The sequence below is a fragment of the Canis lupus genome, chromosome 8 (assembly GCF_048164855.1).
Source record: "Canis lupus baileyi chromosome 8, mCanLup2.hap1, whole genome shotgun sequence".
Lineage (NCBI taxonomy): Eukaryota > Metazoa > Chordata > Mammalia > Carnivora > Canidae > Canis > Canis lupus.
Genome location: NC_132845.1, coordinates 69411734 through 69437375, shown reverse-complemented (window position 1 = coordinate 69437375; position 25642 = coordinate 69411734). Strand labels below are relative to the sequence as shown.

At 50.7% G+C, this 25642-nt stretch overlaps 1 protein-coding gene across 3 annotated transcripts in view; it reads right to left on the bottom strand.

Annotated features, from left to right (window-relative positions):
• Positions 1–5657: 5657 nt before the first annotated feature.
• Positions 5658–25642, bottom strand: part of COL26A1 (collagen type XXVI alpha 1 chain) — a 197534-nt gene continuing 177549 nt past the window's right edge. The window contains exon 13 of one of the 3 annotated variants that reach the window (XM_072837333.1): positions 5658–6590. In XM_072837333.1, coding sequence (XP_072693434.1) covers positions 6388–6590 — 203 coding nt within the window. In that variant the 3' untranslated portion in view covers positions 5658–6387. Of the gene's footprint in view, positions 6591–8296; positions 8683–25642 lie in introns of those variants that run through there. The other 2 variants (XM_072837336.1, XM_072837339.1) reach the window with 2 other exon arrangements.

Here is a 25642-nt window from a genome sequence, read left to right as displayed (position 1 = left end):
ACAGTGGCCCCCGTATAAATCACGAGGGGGTCGCTGTTAAGAGAAACGGCAAATTCCTTCCACCCGTGCGGCTGGCTAAATTGACTCTGAGAGCAGATTCCCTCCTGGCGCTCACTCAGGAATGGCCAAGTCCTTTGAAGGTCTTTCCAGGACGGACCCCAGGGGCTTGGAGCCGGCTGGGCGGGGACTCTCCCGGGGAGCCTCTGCTGACCGCGGGAGAGGGGGAGCCCCTCCGGCCGGCCCACGGCTGCTGGGGGGCCCTGCCGGCTCTGCCTCCGCTGGCCGTCTCTGTGGCAACCCTGGGGGTGACTCTGCACCTTTTTCACAGCCAGCAAGTGGCTGGGGTGGAGGTGGGGGGGCCCACGGAGGCCTCAGTCCAGGGACACTAGCCCTCAGCCGAATGAAACATCCCGCTGGCATTTCAGGCCTCGGAGGCCGCGGTGAAGGCAGGCGGTGAGGTTCTCGAGGCTGCCCCAGCAGCCGGAGTCTGCTTGGTGGGAAAACCTGCCCCATTCCCGCTGTGAGCTGAGCCTCGGGCTGGACCAAGATTTTAGTCTGGCTGTGGGTCAGTCTGGGCCTCTGGGGACCCCAAGTGTCCTGTCTGTGTGTCTCACACATAAAGCCTTCAAGTCTCACCTGACAAAGGTAAAGAAAAGCCCTGCACAGGACGCAGGTTGTGGTAACCTTGGCTGACTCCACAGCCCGGATGCCTGAGTTTGTATCCGACTTTGCCACTTCTGCGTGGGTGACCCTGAGCAAGTCATTTACCTTGCTGTGACTCAGTTTCCCTATCTGGAAAATGAAGATCATGGCAGTGCTATCCTCACAGGATAGCTCCTTGCTTCATGCAGGCCAGGCTTAGGGATCCAGTGGTAGACCAGCAGATATCACCCAGGCCCCCGTTGAGCCCACGTCCAGGGAAAGAGAGACAGACACCAAGGACGATAATGACATCATAAGGCGAGAAGGACTCAAGGTGGTGGAGGGATGGATGGGCAAGGGGCAGGTGAGGAGGCAGTAGGCCACCGCTATAGGCCAGGGTAAAGTTGTGTCCTAGAAGCAGGGACACTTCTGTGTCATTGGGAGTTACATGAACACAAATGCAATTTAATAACCCAGGGTGACAAGTGCAAAGTCAGGGAAGGCCTGTGCAACTGAGAAAGCACCAATCCAGCCTGGAAGGCTTCCCGGAGGAGGTGATAACCTGAAGAATGGGTAGGGGAAATGCAGACAAAGATGATGACAGGCCTCCAGGTGGAAGATGGAAAAAGGGAGTCTTCTTCCAGAGAAGTCCACTCTTGATTATATCAAGTGGAGCGGCTTAGTTTGATGTTGGTGGGGCTCCGACCAGCCCACTGCCCTTCTTAACCATCAGGACGCAGACTCCAGGCCAAGAGGATTCTTCAGCCACAGCAGCCAGCCAGACTTGAGCAATATGGTTTTGTTCACCTTCTGTATTTTTATGGTCACCTCCTATTTATGGTGTGTGGAACTAGCTTCTCATTTTTGGTAGTGAGGTTTTTAGGAAAAGCTTTCTTCAGAAGAAATCTATGTACGTGAGTCGATTTAAGGACAATAGACAATATTTAAGGACAAAAATAATAAATGTGGGGGTGGGAAACCCTGAAGTTTAGGAAGAGGTGAATTCTGGAGAAGAGATTGTGAGAGGCTATTCGGAAAGCAGATGTTCTAGAACTCTCTGGAACACGAGTTCTGGAACCCCTATGCTGAAAGTGTTAGCTTGAACAAAAAGGCTCCTTCCAGTAGGGCAGGGCCAAGGGAGTGTGGCTGCTTGCTGACAGACAGACCGACAGACGGGCTCTCAGCCACGAGAGGTTGTTGCCGGGCCCTCGCGTAGGCTCGGAGTTCATGGTCTTGGAGCCAAACTCCCTGGATGAGTCAGGCGCCAGCTCAGTCCCACTGATTCGTTGTCTCCGGGGGCACTCTGCATGTTTGTTCTCCTAAAGCCCACCCAGGGTGGCACCCACTGCCCTCACTCCACCTGCCCCCTCTGCCCCAGCTCTCCCAGCTTGCTGGCTGAATTTTAGAACCCGAGTCACTCATCAGGACAGAAAGATAGGGGTACATAAAGCCCCTAGCCTGTTGCCTGGTATGCAGGGATGTCTCTCCCCTCCCACACCTGCCTGGCTGCCATGTGGGTGTGACCCAACCAAGATCACAGAGCCTGAGGCAGGCTGAGCTGGAAGGACCCTCCAGGGTCATGGAGGTGCCATGAACAGATGACAAAGCTGACAGCGAGAGGGGGCTCTCCTCTCCCAACTTCCACAGTTGTCTCCCTTCCATCCGCCCCACACCCCGAATGTATTCAGATCACATTCCTGTCCGAGTTGCGTTCCTGGGGTGATAGGTACTAATGCGCGTGTGTCAGTGGGGCTGGGAAGGGGGACAACACATTAACATGAGACTTCTTAGCTGGTGATAGGGGGCTGTGAGATGGTATTTCAGGCCTCTGGCAAGTCATGGGGGGACCTGGGGCCCCTTAGCAGGGAGATGGTTTTCAGGAGAGGGGCTGTGTCTTGTGAAGCAAGCCTTTCCCTCTCTGGGCCCCAGATCTTTCTGTGCCAAGAGGACAGTGGACTGGGGGGGAACCGTGGGCGTGGGCCTGGCGACGGAGCTGGGAGGGACAGGCCAGCCTGGAGCCACCCTAATCTGGGGCTTAGCTCTGACTTCAAAGCTGGCGGCTTCAGCTTTGTTGGAATGTCCAGCCATGGTGGGGGCAGAAGGGGGATGCCTGGTTCCCATCAAGCTCCGGAGAATAACTGTGGCCTCTTGGGGCCCATGAGGGTAGGGTAGATGTCATGGATGCAGGGCTGGGGATCTCAGTGGGCACATCTGGGGTCGGGGAGCCCCAACCCCTTATAGCAGCTGTGTCCTCAGGCCAGTGACTGAGTATCTCTGGGTCTTAGTATTCCTCCTCAGAGAAACAGGGTGAGTGGTACCTCCCTCCTAGGGCAGCTCCTCGTGTACGGTATGGCCGGGGCTTGGGAGGACCCCAGTCTGTGCAAGACCTGATGAGCGAACACAAGCTCTTGGCGCCAGGGTGGCCCTTGTGGCACCACAGCGCCATCTACTGACGGACGAGCCGCCGTGCCGGGTTCCAGCTTCCCCAAGGCCTGGGCGTCTTCTGGGCAGCCATGGGCACAAGGCTAAACATGTAATTTGGGGGCAGACAAGACTGAACGTGAGTCCTGGCTGCTGGATTTCTGGATGAGTGACAGGTTTCTTAAGTTCTTCAAATCTCGATATCCTGTTACAGACAGCAGCATACAGTTAGCGCCTCTTCACACTATGCTTTATAGGCACTCACACATATCACTCTCCCAACAACCATGGGAAGGAGAGCCTGTCACCATTCCTACTTCGCAGATGAAAAAACTGGGGCCAGAGAGGGTAAGACATTGGCCCCAGGATGCACAGCCAATAAGTGGCAGAGCTGGGATTTGAATCAGGCAGTCCGGCTCCATCAGTCCTGGCTTCTTACCACTAGGCCAAGCAAGGCAGCAGGTATAGCTGTTAGAGTCACTCCTGGTAATGGGGCTGAAACCCTTGGCTCAAGGAGGTATGCTCCAGTGACTTCAGCCCAGACTTTGCTGTTGCTCTGGGTTCACGTCCTAGCTCCGCTACTTAATAACTGTGAGATCTGCGTGTACTTGGGCAGCCCTGGTGGTTCAGCAGTTTAGCGCCTGCCTTCAGCCCAGGGCATGATCCTGGAGACCCTGGATCGAGTCCCACGTCGGGTTCCCTGTATGGAGCCTGCTTCTCCCTCTGCCTGTGTCTCTGCCTCTCTCTCTCTCTCCCTCTAGCTTTCATGAATAAATAAATAAAATCTTAAAAAAGAGAGAGAGATCTGCGTGTACCACCCCATGCTTGGTGCTCACCATCCTCACCAATGGCTTGGTGCAAGGGTCAGAGATGAATCATGGAAGGGATCCCAGGGCCCAGCAACAGGGAGCTCTTCATCGTTTGCACTTACCAGTGATGTCCTTGTTCCAAGCAGGTGGCCCATGATGGTTCCTGTGTACCCAGAGACAGTCCATGAAACAATGCTTACACTGCACACTCCTGTGTCCCTGCAGGGCCAGAAGGTCTGCTCCGTGTTCAGGGGGAAGCAGCCTTTGTCAAGGTTCCTGTGTCCAGGAATGTGAACTGAGACTGCCTGAGCCCTAGGGACCCAAGTGGAGGGAGAAGCAGCCTCAGAGGGCTCTCATCCTAACCCTTCTGCCCGTTTGGAAACCTGCTGGAGGGAGGGGGTTGTCTCCCAGGACAAGATGGTGGCGAGAGGAAATGCCTGCCACCATATGTCATGTGATCCGCTCTGTGATCCTGGGTTTCCTGGTCTGCAGATGGGGTTACTCTGTACCTTCCAACCACTTTCAGCTCTAGAACTCTCTCACCCTTTCCTGCCTTCCTCGCAGTGCCATCAGAGTGTTGTATTAGCCAAGGACACAGTTCTAGGCCTCCAAACCTCCTCCCCTGCGGAGGTCCTTTTCTATGCAGTCTGGCCGCCCAGTGAGAGCAACAAGCTTCCCAGCTGCCCTGGTGGGGGATGGAAGGGCCAAGGATGGGGCCACGAGGCTCAGGTTCCCAGGGGCAACCATTCCGATCCAGCCTGCCCTCTTTCCATGTGGGCCTCCCGCTCAGCGCAGTGCCCATCCCAGAAACGCCCTCAACAGCTCTGTAATTACTGGTTCTCCTTCCTGCCCCACCCCCAAGCTTCATCAAATTTTTGCCGGCAGACAGGAGTCTGCTGTAAAAGTTGGGAAGCCCGGGCCAGCTTGAGCACATCCAGATAAAATAGAAAGGGTGAGCGGGCATCCCAGAAATCTGTCCAGCTCAGGAGACTTGGGGGACAGATCAAGCTGGTCCCAGAGTGGTCCTGGTTGGGGAGCTGAGGACACTCACTGGACTACCATCCAGGGAGGCACTCTTGGATGGAGGCTGTCTCTACGCAAACCTGTCAGTGATGGGGTGAGCTCCCTGTCACCAAGTACTGAGGGGCCTGGGTCACATGCTAGGTAGGACCTGGACCTCCACCCTGGGGTTTAGGCCTGTCACCACCTGGGAAGTGGGCCAGGCAGGCAGGAGAGCCCATTTTACAGATGAGGAATCCAAGGTCCAGAGAAGAATGGCAGCTTGCCTTTGGACACAAAGGAAGGAAGTGGCAGAGAGGATCGCAGAAGGGCTGAGGACCCCAGGATCCATGCTCTCCCTATTGCCTGCCTTGGAGTCCAGCCCCTAGCTCTGGTCTGTTTCCTGTGACTGGGCATGGAAGACACAGGTCCCCAAAGAGTGTTCAAGTTGGGGTTGCTCAGCTTGGGGATGGGTTGGTCCTGGGTCCTGAGGCAGACTCAGGGTGTAAGGGAAAGGCCCAGGAGGAAGGGGCATCTCAGATGAACCAGGATAGGGCAAAGAGGTGCACGCGGAAAGGCAGGTGGTGGGAGGCATCTAGGGCTGCAGGGAAGCCGATGTTTCTTGAGCACCCTCCTGCTGGGCCCGATGCTGTGGTTTCACACGGTTGATGTCCCTGAAACCTGTGATTAGCAACAAGAGATCTTGACACAGACACCATATCGAGAGTACACTTTTTAAAAACCCTACATATCACTCATAGAAAGACAATAACCACCACAAAGGTCTCAAGGTGACAAAAAGGATCTCCAAACTTCATTCCTTACGAGAAAAATGCAAGTTAAAATGTCAGTAAGATACATACCTAGAAGCATGGCTAAAATGGGGGGGAAAATGGGTGCTAGGATCCCCATTCCACAGATGAGGACACTGAGGCCAAGGCTGTGCAGGGTCATCTGCCCTCAAAGTCGGCCGTCTCTCTGCTCCTGGGGTGTGGTCAGGCTGCCTTCCAAGAAGCAGACTTCTTGAATGCATGCTCTCTGCCAACCTCTAGTGGACACTGCCTTCGGCCAGGCCATGCGGGGCCCTGGGAGTCAGAGCCGACTCACCCCCAGCTTCTGTTCCTCAGCAGCCGTGTCCAGAGAGCAGTGGGCGCATCCATAAAAGTCCCTGGCATGGGCTGTACAGTCCTGGGGGGTCTGGAGGAGAGAACAGCTCTCACTGCCAGGGGTAGACACCAGTGAGCCAGAGCAGGAGGAGGTTTGGGAGGCAGCAGAGAGGCCAAGCTATGCAGGTGGTCAGGAGACGGGCCCTGAGGCTGGGAGGAGACCTCGGGCTCAGGCAGCAGGGCCTTGGGCCTCCAGCCAGAGCTGGGCGGTCATCCCGAGGGCGTGGAGGAGCCATCCTCAAGGGCTGGGAGACCCACGTGGGCCCTGTGGTAGAGCCTCCCGATGGGGGATGGATGGAAGGCCCACGCTGTTGTCCACAGAGTGATGACCGAGGCCACTGCTGGACACGTCACGAGGCCGGACGCAGTGAGAGGTGTGCGCACCCAGTCCTGGCCTCCTGCCACGGGAGTACTTGGAGAGGTACTTGGAGAAGCCAGAGCTGCTGCTCATCTTCGAAGTAGAGCCAAGAAGCCATGCCAGGAGCGCAGAGGGCAGTGCTTCTTCGGTCATCTGAGAATTCGTCGGGGTCAGTTTGGGCTCCCAGGCCATGTCCTGTGAACTCACAGAAAGTAGGCCTCCCGTGAGCTACAGGTTAAGGAGTTCTGGAAGATTCCATCCAAGATGAAGCCACTGCTCCCCTGATCGCTGCCTTCCCCTCAGGTACCAGGAGGCCAACGGGGGACAACACCCAGATCCCTTCAGCCCCAGCCCCCAGCTACACCCAGCGTGTCAGGGCCACCAGGCTGGGGTGGTGTGTGTGTGTGTGTGTGTGTGCCTGATACCAGCTAACTCTGCCAAAGCCGACTGACCAGAGCAGACAGGCTGCTGTGTCCCGGGGAGTGGGAGCTGAGGGGGCTGGGCTCCAGTTGGGCCTGGGCTTGCCATCCAGGGTAGATGCCCTGCATCTGCCCCAGCACCCTGTGGTCCCACCCATCTGTGCCCCTATCGGGACTCGGCCGTTTGTCCATGGAGTGGGGTGTTGGCCAGACCTGGGAGGCCTAGGGACCTATGATTTGTGTCCTCCACACTGGGTCACCGAAGGCTTTAGGCTTTACGAGGCCCTCTGGCAGGCCCACTGGGTTTCCATGAGGTGAGATCATGTACCTGAATGTGCAGCCCGCCCGGCGCTGTACCTTCAAAGGGCTCCTTGTTCTCCAGGACCCAGCTGTCAGCACCCGGCTTGTTAACGGGAGCTGGTTCTTTTGGCCACTCGGCCTGGCCGGAAGCTCTGCCAGAGGCCAGGGGAGGGTGGGGGCAGCTCAGGCTTGGTCCTGAATGTGTCCACCAGGCGAAGAGCCCTGATCTCTCTGTATCCCTGGTCCCGGGGAGTGGGGAGCAGCGTATGGGAACGGAGGAGCCTTATCACAGAGGCATGCAATGATTGCCTGCTCTGTACTCTTGGGTTTCTAGATATCAGCAAGGGCTGCAGGGCTCTGATGCCTCCCCTGGGGCCCCATCACTGCCCTCAGATGCTTCCAGCCCAGGGAGCAGGACAAGTAAGTGGGTCTCAGCAACACCACACTCAGGTGGGCTCTTAGAGGGACTCCACAGATCCTCGGGAACAGAGGGAACGAATGAGGGCTTGCTGTGGGGGTAGACCTCACGGAGTGGGGACTCTAAGCTCCACCTGGACTTCTGGCAGAAAAAAAAGTATGGGAGGGCAAAGGGGCGGGCGAGGATGTCTGCAAGAAGGGGCCAGGGGAAGGGCTGACTTACCTAAAGGCCTAGAAGGCCACTGGTGGGAAGCTGGCTGGGGACAAAGACAGGCACAGCTGTTGTAACCCCCCGGGGCAGGGCGGTGGAGATAGGGGTAGGGCGAGGTGGGCTGCAGGGTGCAGGCTTTAGGGACTGCCCTGGCCAGCTGGGCTCCCTGTCCAATCTTTGTTCTCCTCCTCCATCAGGGTGGCGCAGCGGTTTGGCGCCTGCCTTTGGCCCAGGGCGCGATCCTGGAGACCCGGGATCGAATCCCACATCGGGCTCCCGGTGCATGGAGCCTGCTTCTCCCTCTGCCTATGTCTCTGCCTCTCTCTCTCTCTCTTTCACTGTGTGCCTATCATAAATAAATAAAATTAAATTTAAAAAAAAAAAAACTGTTTTCAAAAAGTTTCAATTTGATCTCTTTTGGGTTGCTATCTTACCAATCGTCCCATAATTTGTTACATGTTCTGCACCATTAGCCCATTTTTAGACTTCTTAAAACTTGCAAACTTTTAAAGAAACAAATGAATAAATAAATAAACAAAAAAGTCCACAGTGAGTTCTTGCTGTTGCTGTTTTTACTCAGTGGACTAAGTGAATAAATGCCCAGAAACACATACAAATCCTTTTACTCAGGGATTTAGGTTCAGAATGGCGATACATATTTAATGTTCTGTAGTAGGGATCGGTAAACTTCCTGCAAAGGGCCAGGTAGTTAATCTTAGCTTCTGCAGCTGTCAGGCCTTGGCTGTGACACGCAGGTCTTCCCCTGTGCCAAAGCAATGTGGCTGGTGTGTAGAGAAGATGTGCATGTTCCAACTGCACTTCACTGATGGAGACTGAATTTCAAATTTCATGTAATCTTCACGCACCAGTCACCAAACCATTCTTAACTTGCAGGCCAGACAGAAACAGGCAGCTGACTGTTTTCCATAGTTTTCTGATGCTTGTTCAAAAGAGAGAGTGGTTACTTTTTTTAAAATATTTTATTTTTAAGTAATCTCCACCCCCAGCATGAGGCTCAAACTCACAACCCTGAGATCAAGAGCTGCACTCTGCAGTCGTGCGCTGTCGACTGAGCCAGCCAGGTGCCCCTAGGGTGGTTGCTTTTTTAAAAATTAGTAAATAAGGGCAGTCTGGGTGGCTCAGTGGTTTAGTGCTGCCTTCAACCCAGGGCATGATCCTGGAGACCCAGGATCGAGTCCCACGTCGGGCTCCCTGCATGGAGCCTGCTTCTCCCTCTGCCTGTGTCTCTGCCTTTCTCTGTCTCTCATGAATAAATAAAATCTTTTTAAAAATTAGTAAATAATTAGAAATGCATATGTGTCTTGTAAATAGGTATACCATAAGGTTTGAGTACAAACCTTTGCTACATCAAACTGCCCCAAAACTAGGTGATATAAAGCAATAACGATCTTACTAAATCCTGTGATCCTATGAGTTAACCATGCTCAGCTGGGAGGGTCTCCTTTTTCACTCCTGCTCAATGTTTGGTTGGGACTGCAGCCACCTGGGGGCTGGACAGGGCTGGAACATCCCAGATGTAACTGGCAGCCAAAGCTGGATGTCGGTCTGAACCTTAGTGGGGATTGTCATCTAGAGTGCCTGCATGTGGCTTTCTGCATGTTCTAGAACAAGATGGCTAGATTCCAAGACAGCATATCTCAGAGAGAGGAAGCAAAAGCTGCTGGTCTTCTTAAAGGCTGGGAATGGGCCCAGCAGAGTGTCTCTTCCATGGTGTTCTGTGGGCTAAGCAGTCACAATACCAGCCTAGACTCTAAGGGAGAAGAGGTAGACCTCTTGAAGGAAGGGACCAGTATTCTGTGGACATCTTTAATCCACCAGACACCTGTCAAGGTCAACAGGTGGATGGGCTGAATGGCTATGGATTTCAAGTGATTGTCAGATGCTCGAATGTTCAGGGGACACACTAATGAACACCACAGCCAGCAGCCCATGGACACGCTTCTAGCCAGGTAACATTTTTTGAGCACCTACGATGGGCTCATTAGAAGTACAATACTGTATCCCATTAATACCCTACTATGTCAAGTAGAAACTGTTGTTGGTCTAATTTCACAGACAAGAAAACAGAGTCTCCACCTGAGATGGGCTAAGTCCCAGGGTCCATAGGACACTCCAGAATGAGGTCCAGGTCCGTGGTACACAGAATAAAGCCCAGGTTGTAGTGTTGCCAGAGTCTGGGACTCAGAGGGAGATTAGAGCTAGGGCAGAATGGCTTAGTGGTGGGAAGTAACTTATCCAGGATCAACCTTGGAGTCTCGAGTGGACAAGAACTGAAGGCCCCTCACCCCAGAGGGCTCACTTTATCTCCATCCTGGGGCTTGGACAGACAGTTCTGCATTCTCACTCAGACTTGCAAGGTGGACCGGTCAGCTTCTCTGAGCTTCGGGTTCCTCAGTGGCCAACAGATCAAATCAATGGCTTCCTCTTGGAGCTGTGGCAAAGGTCAAACAAGACAAAAATCACCACCGCTATTATTTTGGAGTGTCTGGAGCTGGATGGACAAGAACTGCTCCCTTAGTATGTGGAGTCCAGCAATTTTCTCATCTATAAAATGGGCCGCGGTGTTGTGAGATAATGTGGGTTGTGCACATAGCCCAGGGCAGCCCTGCCATCCTCTGAGCTGGTACGGAGAGTGTCCCAAAGTCCCAGCCCATCGTGCTCCATCCTATTGTGCCCCACAGCAGCGCCCAACAAATATCGAATGCGTTAGTGAATGAACATGTCCTAGAATCCCTGTGAAGGAGAATGATGAGGGGCAGATTCAGTATTGTGCTGGCAAATGGGGGGGGGGGGGCAATGTGTAGCATCTGTCAATCCCCAGGTATAAATGCTCTCACTGTGGCTGATTCCAAGATGTCATCATGACGTTGGTTTACTGAGAGATGAGCACAGCTCTTGGATCTGGCATGAGCAGGTCCCAGCACCACTGGGTGAGCCTTCACCCTGTCCTCCCACTCTCTGGAGCAGGCTGGGGCAGGTGGGCACACATGCACATCCAGCAGGTATGCATAACAAAGCAGTGGGCTGGCGACCATGGGGGAGAAAGGACCCAGATGTAGACATGCCCTGAAACTCAGGAGGGCTGGCTGGTGGCTTTACTGATTCATCGCTACCCTCTCCCCAAAATAAAATCAAGGCATTTTACAGCAATGAAGGCTGAGTGATTAAATAGGATTTGGGGCTGATAAATGTTAATGCTTGGAAGGACTAGAATAAGGCTAAGAACAAGGTTAAGGCCCAAATTATTGCCACAATGTACTTTCCTCCCTCCGCTCTCTGGGGCTGCCTCCCCTCTCTTGTGGCCTCTGTGATGCACTCAGCCTTCTGTGCCAGACTAACAGCTGGGAGGTGACAGTCTGGGGAAGCCTAGAGGGGGACCCAGGCTGGGGAAGAGAAAGCTCAGTGCTACCACTGCCATCTTCGGGTTTTCGATGGAGACATTCTACGACAGCAGGAATAAACAAAGTCCAGGGGCAGGACTACAGCCAACATGGACCTCCATCCATGGAAGAGTAGCTCATAGTCAGTGCTATCCATGGAGGACCCTCACTGCCTGGACAGGGGAAGGGTGTAAGCAGGTGCTGAATAGCCACTGACTGGCACTTTGCTGGGATGACTTGGGGGCCCTGAGTACAGGCTGTTGACTGGTCAGTACAAGGTAGAGGTTAGGAATGTGTCTTTGGTCCCACATCCCAGTTCAGCAGCTTCCTAGTCATGGAGTCATGATTTAACCTCTCTGTGCCTAGGTTTCCTGCCTCCTCACCTCCACCTCCATGTCCATGCCCTGTGGGTGGACTCCTGGTGGAAATGTTCCTGGTCTCCTAGGATTCCCAAAGCAAGCTGAGTTTGAGGGCAGAAGGTGCATCAGTGGTGGTAAGAAACAGCAGCCCTTTGGGGCTGCAATCCCAAGACTTGAGCTCCTCCTTGCTCCCTCAGCTCCTGCCTATGTCTCTCTGCTGCTGCTGCCGACTTCTCCCTGGGAATGGGTCCCAGAGGCAGGTCTTGCTTCTGAGCCTCCTCTTGGTCCCTCAGATCCTAACATAGGTTTGGCACATAGGAGGCCTCAGTGAGTGCTTCTTAAGAGAATGGACAAAAGGTTAGATGGATGGATGGATGGATGATGGATGGATGGATGGATGGAAGGATGAGTTGATAATGGATGGGTCACTGGACAGATGGGTGGATGGAAGGAAGAAGGCAGATGGATGGTAATGGCTTTAATATAATTCCAAATCATCTCAACTTCTTTATTTTGCTTTATCCTCCTAACTCTGTTTTGCAGGCAGGGCTAGAACCATTAATCTCATTCTACAGAATTGAACATTGAGGCTCAGAAAAGCAAAGTGACTTGCTCTGTGTCACACAGGGAGGAAGTGACTGAGACACATGTCACGATTAGTCTCTTGACACTGTTCCTGCTGCCTTTTCCAATAAGCTCCATCTGCCCCCTGATTCATTCATGTATTCGGGCAATCACTGTCACTTGCTGAAGGCTGAAGGCTGTTTGGGGCCACTCGGTACTGGGGACCCGGAGATGCAGCAGATCTGCTCCCTGGCTTTGTGGAGCTCCTAGGCCCATAAAGAGCTTGATGGGATTAGGGCAGAGGCAGGGAGCACCAACTCTTCTGGGAGGAGGAATGTGACTCTGTGTCTCTGAGGAGATGAGGCAGGACAAGACATGGAAGGAGGTGCCGGGATTGGCCAGGTAGAGAAAGATAAGGCCATTGATTTCGGGCCCAGGCTGTGTGGGGACCCAGGATCACAGAGGCAGCTCTGGTCTGAGACAATCCGGGCATTGTGGGCAGCTGAAGGGTGGCTGACTGGCAGGGGCATTGCCAGGGAAGCTGGTGGGGATGGATCTGCAGGGCTCTGAGCACCGAGCCGTGGAGCTGGAACCTCACCTGAGGCAGCAGGGAGATGCTGAAGGGTGGAGGTCTGGGGGGGCCCCTGCTGACAGAAGAAGGCTGTTGGCCCTCACCCAGGCTGCCTCTTGGTCCCCTGCCCCTCAGGCCTGCCCTTGGCACCAGGCCACCCCCAGACTCCACGACCTGGGCTGGGCCTAGGCCCCTGGTGTCGCCCTCCCTTCCCCCCGGGGGCAGGGTGAAAGGCAGCCAGAGCAGAGGCCCACCCACGACTGCCCACCCCAGGAGCATGGCCCTTGCTGCCAAAGGGCCGCCAGGCACGCTGGAAGACCCCAGGGCTGGGTTTAGGAGGCACAGCGCCTCAGAAGCTGCCTCAACGGGCGAGGCCGCGACGCCAGGTGCGCCCCAGCGCTCATTAGGCCTCGGTGCGCGGCCCAGGCTTCGGTGTGTTTCTGAGAATCCCTGAAGAAGAAACAAATCAAAGTCTGGGGATTGAAAAACAAGAATGGGGAGATATAAAACAAGATTTCTATCTAAATAATTTCCTCTAATTGCTGGTAAGAGACATTAATTTTCCTTTTGAAGCTCCCCGCGGCCCCGGGCGCCTCAGGACGTGCCAAGATGGCAGCCCGTCTAGCCGGATTATTTCACCGCCCGCCCGCAGGGCTGGCGCGGTGCCCACCTCGGGGGCGGGCGGGGTGGCAGGCTGGGTGCCGCTCAGCTCAGGGTGCGGGGGAGAGAGGGAGCCCTAGACCTGGACGCCGAGGTCCAAGCATAAGGGGCCCTGGGAGCTCCGAGTCTCGGGCCAGGCCCCCTGACCTCACGCCACCCCCGTTGGAGGCAGGAGCGTCAGGATCCTGGGAGGCCCGGGCCCCTCTTCTTTGCTGCAGAACTCCCGGGCCGTTGGACATGCTAGGCAAGAGCAGGGTGGAAGCCTGAGGGACTGCTGTCTTTCATGCCTTCCCTGCCCCTGGCTGCGGCCCCCACAGAGGACAAAGCCAGGCGAGGCCAGCAGAGATGAGGCTGTGGTGAGAGAGGCCCAAGCGAGGGCCCACCTGTCCACAGCCCCTCACAGCTCCCCTGGGTGGATGGATGGAAGGAAGTAGGCCTCATCATCATCCCATTTTACAGATGACCAGCTGAGGTTCGAGGTTGGAGCAAAGTCTCACAGTAAGAGGCTGACTGGCGCTTCTGTCCCCAAGTCCCAGTCCTCAAATAGCACCAGAGGAAAGCACACGGGAAAATCCACATTCGTTAGCAGTACATTCAAGGCAATCCCGATCTGTGCCCAGCTCACATCTTCTCTCTTTTCCAATTGTCCCTTGTCCTATTTCCCTCACTTGGCTTGGCTCCCTTGGGTTTCCCCAACCCTGGGCATTCCCTCCCAGCATTGGTCACAGCGACTGCCACCGCCCCTCATAGCTGGTGCTTCTGCCTGCCTGTGAGCACCTCAGGTATGGGCTGTGTCTGAGCCCCCTCTGTGGCCCATGTCCAGCCTGGGGTTCACATCCACCAGGGGTACAGGGATGCTGGGTGGAAGGAAGTGCCGGATGGAAGGCAGTGGTGTGGGGCCTTTCAGCTGGTGATGGAACTCACATTGTCTTTTACCCTAAGAGATTTTTCCTTCCCTTTTGATCTCTTGCAATTTATGAAAAATAGAACACATGTGTTCCTGATTAATTTCTACAAAATCACGGAAATGTTGACTTTTTTTTTTAATTCTTTTTTTAATGTTGACTTTTTAAAAGTCATTTTATATGGAGGCTCCCTTTAGATTCTTTCAAGCCTTCCTTTGAGTTTGGGGAGGAGAAGCATCACCCTGCCACCTCCAACCTCCCATCAACATTTGAAGAAGCAGCCCTGTCACAAAGCTGGCCCCGGTGGGCAGGTGTCCCCGGTCGTCCTCACCTCGCTTACTTTCCTGCTTGGCTCCCCATGGCCGTCAAGATGAAGTCTGGCTCCTTATCCTGGCATTCAAGGCCTCTACACCTGGCCCTCCTGGCCTCTCTGGGCCCCCTCTCCTCCCCCAGGCACCCTGATACCCAGCCTCACTGACCTTCCACTTGCTCCCAAAACAAGCCAGTCTATTTCTTTCCCTATTCTTTTGCACATACTGCTCCCTCTGCTGGGACTGCTCTTTGCATCCCACTTTCTCTACCTGACAACCTTCTACTCACCCTTCAAAACCCAGGCCCAGTGTTCCCTCATCTGTTCAGCATTTGCTGCCTCACCCAGGCAGCCCCTTGTGGTTACCCCAGCATTCCAAGAAGTGAGTCCTCATTTGACCAAAGAGGCACAGACACACTGCCTCTGGCTTGCCTCCCAGGGTCACTGACCTGGGTGTGCAAAGATGAAAGGCTGGTATGTCGTGGTAAGAAGTAATAAAAGGGGAAAGACAAACCCTCCTCAAATGAAAGCCATGCACAGTGTTTATTTTTGGTATTTTATGGGGTGCTTTTGAGAATGGGAGATGGAAAAAGAGAGTTCCACTAGGGACAAGCAACAGATTTCACCCTTGGGGTGGGAGGAAGGAGAAACAACAGCCCCTCATTTGTCCAGTGCTGAACTCTGGGTCCTGCCTGGATTCCAGAGGAGGCAAAGTTGCTGCCCCAGCCCAGAGCTGGTCACCGGGAGGATTTTAGACCCCAACAGAGGGTTCCCTCTGGCTCTACCACATCTCTCCTCCCCACCCCCACGTAGAACCCCTTCTCGAGTGCTTTGTAGCTAACCTTGTAGGGTGGGGCGGGATGAATATGATCCCCATTTTACAGATGTGCAAGTTGAGACCCAGGCATGAAAGGGTTGGCTTAAGGCCACATGCTAAATTAGCAGCCAGGCAAAGACTAGAACTCAGGGCGTCTGTCCCTACAGTTTAGACTGGTTTCATTCTAGCCCAGCTGTCTTCAGCCATGGAGGGATGGCCCCGGGGGTCTCCGACCCCTCGCGCTGGTAGCAGAGGGTACCACAGCAGTCTGTTTCCTCCAGCCACACCAGGCCCTGCCCTCTTGGATATCCTGCTTCCCAGCCTTACCATGCCCCACTGCTTCTATGCTTGACAAGGAGGGCAGACCACACATGAGGACTTCCAGTCAGGAAACCACATGGCCCAGCTATGGGAGGTTGTTCAGTGGGTGGGTGGGCCCCAGAAACAAAGGAGACCCTCATATGCCAGTCTGCCTCCTCCTTCTCCAGCCACAGTGCAGAGGACCACCAGTAGCCTACTCTGTCCCCACAACTCACAAGAACCAGGGAAATCACAGAGGGCTTCCTGCAAGCAGCACCCAGCTGTGGATGGGAGCCTTCCTCTCATTCTCTCGACTAATGAAGCCCACAACAGAGGCTGGGAGGATCCAGGGACTGGAAAGGCCATGGGTGCTGTTCAGTGTCAGCCCCAGGGAGGGCTGGGTGGTGGGAGCATGTAGGAGACCGCGTGGCCCTAAGAGAGCATACATTATATCACAGAAAATGGTGCAACCTCTATGAACCCCACTTCCTGAGCACCTATTCCTAACCCAGCTCTGTACCCTTCTAGAACCACCACAGAATTCTGAGTGTGACCTCACTTGCCCCATTTTACATAGAAGAAAACTAAGAAGCTTGGGAAAGATCCAAGGGCTGCCTCGACGAGGTTTGGAGGGGTCGACAGGGGATCTTAAACGTCTCTGACCCATCTCTTTGACCTCAGAGCCTGCACCCTGACCCAGGGGAATGGCTACTTAGAGTGGCGGGAGCACCCCAGGGCCCTCCCCATCAGGGAGGTTGCTAAGTTTGGAGGAGAGGCTGCTAAACTGGCCCCAAAAGGCATCTCTGGTGCATAGCCTCGTGCCACCCCAGGCAGGTCCCATGGGGCCGGGGCCACCATGTGCCACTTTGGAAGAGGGCTGGGCATAAATCAGCCCATCCTGGTCCACGCGCACCTCTGCCACCTTGAGGCTCAGCCAGAGCCCACCCCAGCCCTCTCTGGTGACTCGCACTTCGTTAAGCAGTCAACAAACGCGCACCAACTAGCCATGTGCAACAGTGCAAAGGCAAAAGTGCAAATGCTCACCGACTAGCCACGTGGTCTCCCCGCGTGCCTGTCCTCTGGCTGCAGGGGTCTTGGAGGGACACACACACTCCAGATAATGAAGCTCTAAGGGGTAAAGGAGACACCCCGTGCGGAACTTTGCAGGAGAAAAATTAAAGATTTGTCTTGGGTTAAGCAACAGAGCTGTGAGGCTTCCACTGACGTCGATTACCTGAGAATCATCCTCCAGGGTCAGAAAGTCGTGGGAACTAGGGGTTATTGTGCCCATCCTGCAGACGGATGCACTGAGGCCGAGAGAAGGGACTGGGCCGCAGTCTCCAGTTACAGAACCGCTTCAATCGGGAGTCTGACTCCAGACCCCATCGGGTTTTCCTGGCATCTTGCATTGTTGGCAAGTTGCAAACCACCCACAGGGCCCCAGGCCCATGGGAGGGGGGAGGCGAGGAACAGGACAGCCTGCTTTTAAAAATTGCATGTTGTTAAAACCCCATCAGGCCGGTGTAAACCATGATATGTGGCAAGGCTGCTGTTCGGCAAAGCACAAAGGAGGCCTAAAGTGGGAGAGACGGGTAGGCCCCCCAAGATTGCGGCAGGATGTGCACAGGGGCACAAGGGCAGCATGTGGGGCCGGCTGTCAGATGCTCCACCTGCAGCATAATGGATGGCAGGTAGGGGCGGCCAGGAAGACAGAGAAGGAGGAGGAGAGAGGCCTGATTTACAGGCACCAGGGAAGAAAATGCAGCCAAGATTTATGGAGACTCAAGTGACTCGTTGGAGCCGAGTTTATTATCCATCACGTGCATCTGAATGTGTATTTATGACTTTCCAAATGATCCTGTCTCACTGAAAATTATGTCCAAAGAACATCCACAGCAGTTCATCTGCATTGAGAAAGCCTGATCCAGACTGGAGTTCAAGGCTGCTGCTAGTCACCCAGGGAGGCTGGGGGCTGGTCTCACTTGTGTGTGCACAGGTTCAAGAAGCGGACACCAGCCGGTGGACGCTCTGAGCTGGGCCTTGCACTGGAGCCAGTGTGCAGAATTGAACCCATCTCCTAAGGCCCCTGCTGGCATCCTCCTCCCCACCCTCCTGCCAGGCACTGAGCGAGGTGCTAGAACCCACAGTTCCACTAAGGAGCAGAGAAGGAGGGTGAGAATGCTAATTCTGTCACTTGACTGCTAAGTGACTGTGGGCAAGCCACTTAACCTCTCTGAGCCTCGGTTTCCTCATCCAGAAAAAGGAAGTAATACTTATGGTAACCCCAGAGAGTAATTAGTCATACAGGATACTGCATGTGAAGTGTTGAGCGTGGTCCTGGCATTCGTTAAGTGCCCACGAACATTATTTTTCTGCTAATATCATGGTTAACACTCTAAGCATCATACGCAGTGTTTGGCACAACCTGACCATCAGACCAAACAAAATAAGACAAATTTCTGGCTGAAGCCCCATTCAGTAAAAGAACGACCATTTACCTGCTTTGCACACATCGGACACCAGAGAGGTAGGCCCAGCCAATCAGATCACCACCTAAAAGGTTTTTTTCCTTCTCTTGGAACTTTATGAATGCATGAAAGAACCGATTGTCAACGGCTTGACTTGCTTGGGTGTCAGGCCTGTAGATGACTTAACTAAGCTCTGAACTTTGTCACAGCTGGAATGTTGCTTCCTTTTATTTTATTTTTTTTTTAAGATTTTATTTATTTATTCGTGAGAGACACAGAGAGAGAGGCAGAGACACAGGCAGAGGGAGAAGCAGGCTCCCTCCCGGGACCCCGATGTGGGACCCAATCCCGGGACTCCAGGATCACACCCTGGGCTGAAGCCAGATGCTCAATCCCTGAGCCACCCAGGCATCCCAGAATGTCGCTTCCTTATGTGTCAGTAAGTGGCAGCCACTCTAAACGCTGGAAGTGCCTCGCCTGCTGCCCTGGCCACCGAACCCCTCCACCAGGACCCCTTGATTAGGAGGTGTCTTAATTTGTATTGCCCACAGATTAGAGCCTAAGACAAGGTCTTGGGAATTTATTTGAGAGGTATCTCAGGAAATATGTATAAGGAGCAAGGGGAGTGTTGGGAGAAAGATGAAAAGCAGCAGATAACTACTCTAAGCTTTGGGGGCTTGATTCTGTAGGGACCCCTGAGAAGAGTACAGAAAGTCTTCCAGAGCTGACTTTTCTGGAAGAAGGAGGATGGAACATTCATCCATTGCCTCCTGTGCCCCAGTGGCTAAGTGTTTCCCTTGGGAGTATTAACTCTCCCCCCAGTTCTGCCTGCAGTGTTTGCTCAAAGACTCAACAGGCCCTTGTTGTTGGAGAGGACCGTGAGCCAGAGGGGGTAAGGACACATGTCACAGGCTTACATGTGATACTGTCAGTGTGCCCGAGCTCACCTAAAACTGGCCACCCAGCTGCTGTCCAAACAGAGGGAAGCTGAGGGGGTGTCACACGGGGACACCCAAAAGCACCTGCTATAGTTCACCCCTTACAACATTCAGATACATCTGTGCCCACATTAAGTCCTCTATGACAGGGATCCCTGGGTGGCGCAGCGGTTTGGAGCCTGCCTTTGGCCCAGGGCATGATCCTGGAGACCCGGGATCGAATCCCACATCGGGCTCCCGGTGCATGGAGCCTGCTTCTCCCTCTGCCTGTGTCTCTGCCTCTCTCTCTCGCTCTCTCTGTGACTATCATAAATAAATAAAAATTAAAAAAAAAAAGTCCTCTATGACATTGGGTCTTCAGGTGGCAGACAGCCATAATCTCTAAAAACTTTAACATGGGATTCTGGGAGGATATGGAGTAGGAGGCACCAGGAATCTGTCCCTCCACCTAGACAGCAATTGCACTGGATAGAATCTGTCTGATATAAATATTTTGGGGCTCTGGAGTCTATTGAAGGCTTCACCTTCCAAGGGAAGCCTTAGATGGTAAATTGCAGTTGATTTGGAGATGAGTGATAAAGCAAATAAAAAAAAGTGGACCATATATGATTCAACCATAAGGTGGAGGAAGCACTTACACCTGCCACAACATGCATGAGCCTTGAGAACATGATGCTCAGTCAGAGAAGCCAGACTCAAAGCCCACAGACTGTGTGATTCCATTTGTATGAAGCATCCAGAACAGGCAAATCCAGAGCCAGAAACCAGATGAGTAGTCGGGGGGGCCAGAGAGCATGAAGGGATTGGGAGTGATGGCTAAAGGATATGGTTGTTTTTTTTGGGGGGGGGGTAGGCTATAAGAATGTTCTAAAGTTGATTGTCCTGATAGTTGCACAAAACCATGAATAGATTAAAAGCCAGTGAACTGTTCACTGTAGGTGGGTGAATTGTAGGCATAGGAATTATATCTCAATAAAGCTGTTTTAAAAGAATTTTTTTGACTGCAGTTGATTTTAGTCACTTTAAGCTCATAGCACAGTAGCAGCTACCCATCCGCACCCCTATCCCCACAGCAGGCAGCTATACCCATGTGCCTGGGGCAGCGTAACTTGCAGGAGCTAGGGTGGGGGGAAAATCTCTAAGACATTCAAAACAACTGCCCATTTGGGGAAATTTAGAAAGTGATCAGCATGCTCAGAGAAAGGCTCAGAAAAGATCTGAGAAGGCTTTACGTTTACACCCGCCTCAGCTTGATCTTTAGCACAGAGACAGCCTTTACCATTGAAACAACAAACAACAACAACAACAACAACAACAATAAAAACCGCAAACCTGGAGGGAGAGTGAAAGTAGATTTCCAGAGTTACCACACAATTAGATTCAAATGTCCAGTTCTCAACAACAACAACATATCTCAAGGCATACCAAAGAAACAGGAAAGTACAGCCCAATCAAAGGGAAAAAATAATTCACCAGAAACTCTCCCTGAAAGTCACCCAATGGCAGATAGACAGACAAAGACTTCAAAACATCTATCAATGATGCACAAAGAACTAAAGGATGATATGGAGGATGTCAAGAAAATGACATGTGAACAAAATGGAAGTACTGTAAGGAGATCAAAACCAGAAAGATTCTGGAGCTAAAAAGTCCAACAATTTTTTAAAAAGATTTTATTTATTTATTCACAAGAGACACACACACACAGAGGCAGAGACACAGGCAGAGGGAGAAGCAGGCTCCACGCAGGGAGCCCGACACGGAACTCGATCCCGGGACTCTAGGATCACACCCTGGGCTGAAGGCAGGTGCTAAACCGCTGGGCCACCAGGGCTGCCCAAAAGTCCAACAATTGAAATGAAAAATTCACTAGAGGGATTCAAAGGCAGATTTGAACAGGCAAGAGAAAAGAATTAGTGAACCTGAAGATAGGACCATGGAAATTATTGAAGCCAAGGAACAGAAACAAAAAAGGTTGAACAAAAGTAACCAGAGCCCAAGAGACCTATGGGACACCATCAAAAGGACCAACATATGCACTGTGGGAATCCCAGAAGGAGAAGAGAGTGAAAGGGGCAGAGAATATTTGAAAAAATCATAGCTGGAAACCTCTCCAATTTCACGAAATACATGAATATAAATTTCCAAGAAGTTCTATGAACTTAAAGTAGAATGAACTCAAAGATACCCACACCGAGACACATCATAATCAAAATTTCAAAAGGCAAAGGCAAAGAGAGAATCCTGAAAGAAGTGATCAGGATGCCAGGGTGGCTCAGCAGTTGAGTGTCTGCCTTTGGCTCAGGGCATGATCCTGGGGTCCTGGGATCAAGTGCTGCTGTATTGGGCTCCCTGCAAGGAGCCTTCTTCTCCCTCTGCCTATGTCTCTGCTTCTCTCTCTGTGTCTCTCATGAATAAATAAATAAAATCTTTAAAAAAAAAAGTGAATCTTCACCCATGAAGGATCAGTGATAAGATTATCAGATTTCTCATCAGAAACTTTGAGGCCAGAACTTGGGCCAATGTATTCAAAGAGTCAAAGAATAAAACTATCAACCAGGAGCCCTATGTCTGGCTAAACTGTCCTTCAATAGTGAGGGAGAAATGAAGATGTTCCCAGATAAACAGAAGCCGAGAGATTTCAGGACCATAAAACCCACTCTGCAAAAAATGCTCAAGAGAGTCCAAGGTGAAATCAAAGATCACTAAACAGTAACTTGAAGATAGATGGAGAAATAAAAGTCTTAGTAATTAAAGGTAGATACACTGGTGATGATAAAACCTAGTATTACTGTAGTAATGGTTTGTAACTTTACTTTTTTTCTTTGTTTTCTACAGAATTTAGGAGACATACATTTTTAGTGTTGAGTGATGGGTGGAAGAGGTGAAGGGGAGTAAGAGTACACTTATTGTGGGGCACCTGAGTACCTTGGTCAGTTCAGTGTCTGACTTTTGATTTCAGCTTGGGTCATGATCTCAGAATTGTGGGATCAAGCTCCACATCTGGTTCCATGCACGGCAGGGAGTCTGCTTGAGATTCTCTCTCCCTCTCCTTCTGCTCCTCCCGCTGCTTGTTCTCTCTCTCTCAAATAAATAAATAAATATTAAAAAAAAAAAGAGGGCCATCTGGGTGGCTCAGTGGTTGAGCATCTGCCCTTGGCTCAGGGTGTGATCCTGAGGTCCTGGAATTGAGTCCCACATTGGGCTCTCCACAGGGAGCTTGTTTCTCCCTCTGCCTGTGTCTCTGCCTCTCTCTGTGTGTCTCTCATGAATAAATAAATAAAATCTTTTTTTAAAAAAAGAATATATTTACCATGATGAATAGTGAGTATAGAATTGTTGAATCACTAGATTGTACCTAAAACTAATATGACACTCTATGTTCACTACACTGGAATTAAAAAAAAAAAATGACATAGAGAAAGACTAATATATTTACCAAAAGACATTAGTGTAAAAACTAGTATTACTATAACTGGTTTGCAACTCTAAATCTTGTTTTCTACATAATGCAGGAGACTAATGCATTTAAAGGAACCACAAGTTTATGTTTTTTGCAACGCAAAGTATAAAGATGTAATCTTCTGACACCAACACATGAAAAGGGTGGGGACAGAGCTATAAAGTAGAGTTTTTGCATTTTATTGATGTTAAACTGGCATAAATTCAGATTCGAGTGTTATAACTTTAGGATGTTACACATAATCCTCACAGTAACCACAAAGAACATAGCTATAGAATTTACACAAAAGGAAATGAGAAAGAAATTTCAATATTTCACTACAAAATTCAACTAAATGCATAAGAAGACAGTGATGCCGGAAACTAGAAACACAAAAAAGCTATAAAGCATATAGAAAACAAATAGCAAAACGACAGAAGTCTCTCCTCATTGGTAATTATGTTAAACATAAAGGAATTAAACTCTCCAAAAGACAGAGATGAGCATAATGGAAAAAAACACATGATCCAACTATATACTGTCTACAAGAGACTCACTTTCTTTTTTTGAAGTCTTTATTTAAATTCCAGGTAACATACAGTGTAATATTAATTTTAGATGTACAATATAGTGATTCAACAATTCTGTACATCATTCAGTGCTCATCACAACAGGTGCACTCCTTCATACCCATCACCTGTTTCACCCATCACCCCCCTCTCCCTTCTGGGAGCCATCAGTTTGTGAGAGACTCATTTTAAATCCAAAGATACAAGTAGCTTGAAAGTGAAAGGATGGAAAAATGCATTCCATGTAAATAGCAACTGAAAGAGGACCAAGCAGGAGTAGCTATATTGATACTAGACAAAATAGATTTTAAATAGAAAAAGAGATGTTTATTATAATTTAAAAAGTCTTTTTGATTATAGCCACCATAAAAAAACTTTTTCAAGAGTTTATGGAAGAGAAGGACATGATATATTAATAAAAGGTTTGGGGATGCCTGGGTGGCAGTTGAGCATCTGCCTTCAGCCCAGGGCATGATCCAGAGTCCCGGGATCAAGTCCCACATCGGGCTCCCCACAGGGAGCCTGCCTCTCCCTCTGCCTACGTCTCTGTGTCTCTCATGAATAAATGAATAAAGTCTTTAAAAAATAATAAAAAATAAAAGGTTTGATACAGCAAGAATATATGGTATAAACATTTATGCACCTAATGGCAGCCCATCAAAATATGTGAAGAAACAACTGGCCGGATTGCAGGGGGAAACAGACAGCTCTAGAACATTAGCTGTAGATTTCCATATCCCAATTGCATCAGTGGATAGAACAGCCACACAGATATAAGTAAGGAAATGACACAGCAAACAGACTAGATCTAACAGCCATATACAGAACAATCAACCCCAAACCAGAATACGCATTCCTCTCAAGTGCACAGGAGACATTTTCCAGGAAGACTAGGTTAGGCCACAAAGTAAGTCTCAAGGAATTTGAGGGGGTAGATATCATACAAAGTATCTTCTCTGACTGCAAAGGGATGAAGTTAGAAATCTATAATGGAAGGAGAATTGGAACATTCACAAAATTGTGGGAATTATACAACAGACTTTTAACCAACCGGTAGATCAAAGAAGAAATCACAAGGGAAATGCGAAAATACTTAGAGACAACAAAAACAAAACCACAACATACCCAAAGTTACAGGAGGCAGCAAAAGCAGGACCTAGGGGGATATTTATCAACATAGACATTTGCATTAAAAAAAAGAAAAGAAAGATCTCAAACCAACAACTCAACGTAAAGAATTATAAAAAGAAGACAGTGTGCCTGGGTGGCTCAGTTAAGTGTCTGCCTTCAGCTCATGGGTCATGATCCCAGGATCCTGGAATAGAGCCTGGCATCGGGCTCCCTGCTAGGGGAGGGGGGGGGGCATCTGCTTCTCCCTCTCCCTCTACCCCTCCTCCTGCTTATGTTCTCTCGCTCTCACTCTCGCTCCATGCTCTCTCTCAAATAAATAAAATCTTAAAAAAAAAAAAGAATTATAAAAAGAAGACCTAAGATCTAAGAAAGAGCAGAGATCAATAAGAGAATAGAAAAACAATAGAAGAAAATCAATGAAACTAAAAGTCAGTTCTTTGAAAAGTTCACCTAAATCGACAGATTTTTAGCTAGAGTGACTAAGAAAAAAAGAGAAGATGCAAATTACTAAAATCAGAAATGAAAGTTGAGATATTTCTACTGATCCTACAGAAAGATTATAAGAGGAACACTATGAACAACCACATGCCAACAAATTGAGTAACTGTTGGTTTGCAGGCTCTTAGGGAGCTTCCCGGGTGTGATCTGAAACTGGCTTCATTTGCAGAGGGCAGGGAGAAAGCCAAGAAAGAGACAGGCCACTCCAGACTGGGAGGTGGCAGGTGTAATAAGCCAGGGAGCTTACATGTAAGGCCCGTCTTGGGCAACTGAGAGATGAGTAGATCTCCACACCCACCTGCCACATTTTAAAAGCTTATATAGACGCCTTTACTGCATTTGGTCATATATATCAGTCTGAAAGCCACATCATTATCTCAAGGCTCTGTCCTTGAAGCAGCCATTGGGAGCAGGGAAGGCAAGTGGAACCCATAATCCAAGTACAGGGGAGGGGGTGAGGAGTCTTTGATTGGTGGGGACCCGTGTGGTCCCACGGGCCAACAGTCGTCATGTCTTCTGGATGACCTTCCCCCAACAATAACCTAGATAAAATGATAAAATGGACAAATCCTTGGAAACACAAAATCTAACAGTGCTAAATTGTGAAGAAATAGAAAATTTCAATAGACCCATAACTAGTAAGGAGATTGAATCAGTAATTAAAAATCTCCCAACAAAAAAAGTCTAGACCTAGTAGCATCACCAGCCAATTCTACCAAACATTTAAAGAACTAATACCAATCATTCTTAAAGTTTTCCTAAGAATTAAAGAGAGAGGCTCACTACCTAACTCATTCTCTGAGGTCAGCATTAATTACGCCATAGTAAAGCCAGACAAAGACACTACAGGAAAACCATACACCGATATCTCTTATGGGCATTAGTGCAAAAATCTTCCTCAAAGCACTAGCCAACAAAATTTAGCAGCCTGTTAAAAGAATTATAAGCCATGACCAAGTGGGATTTA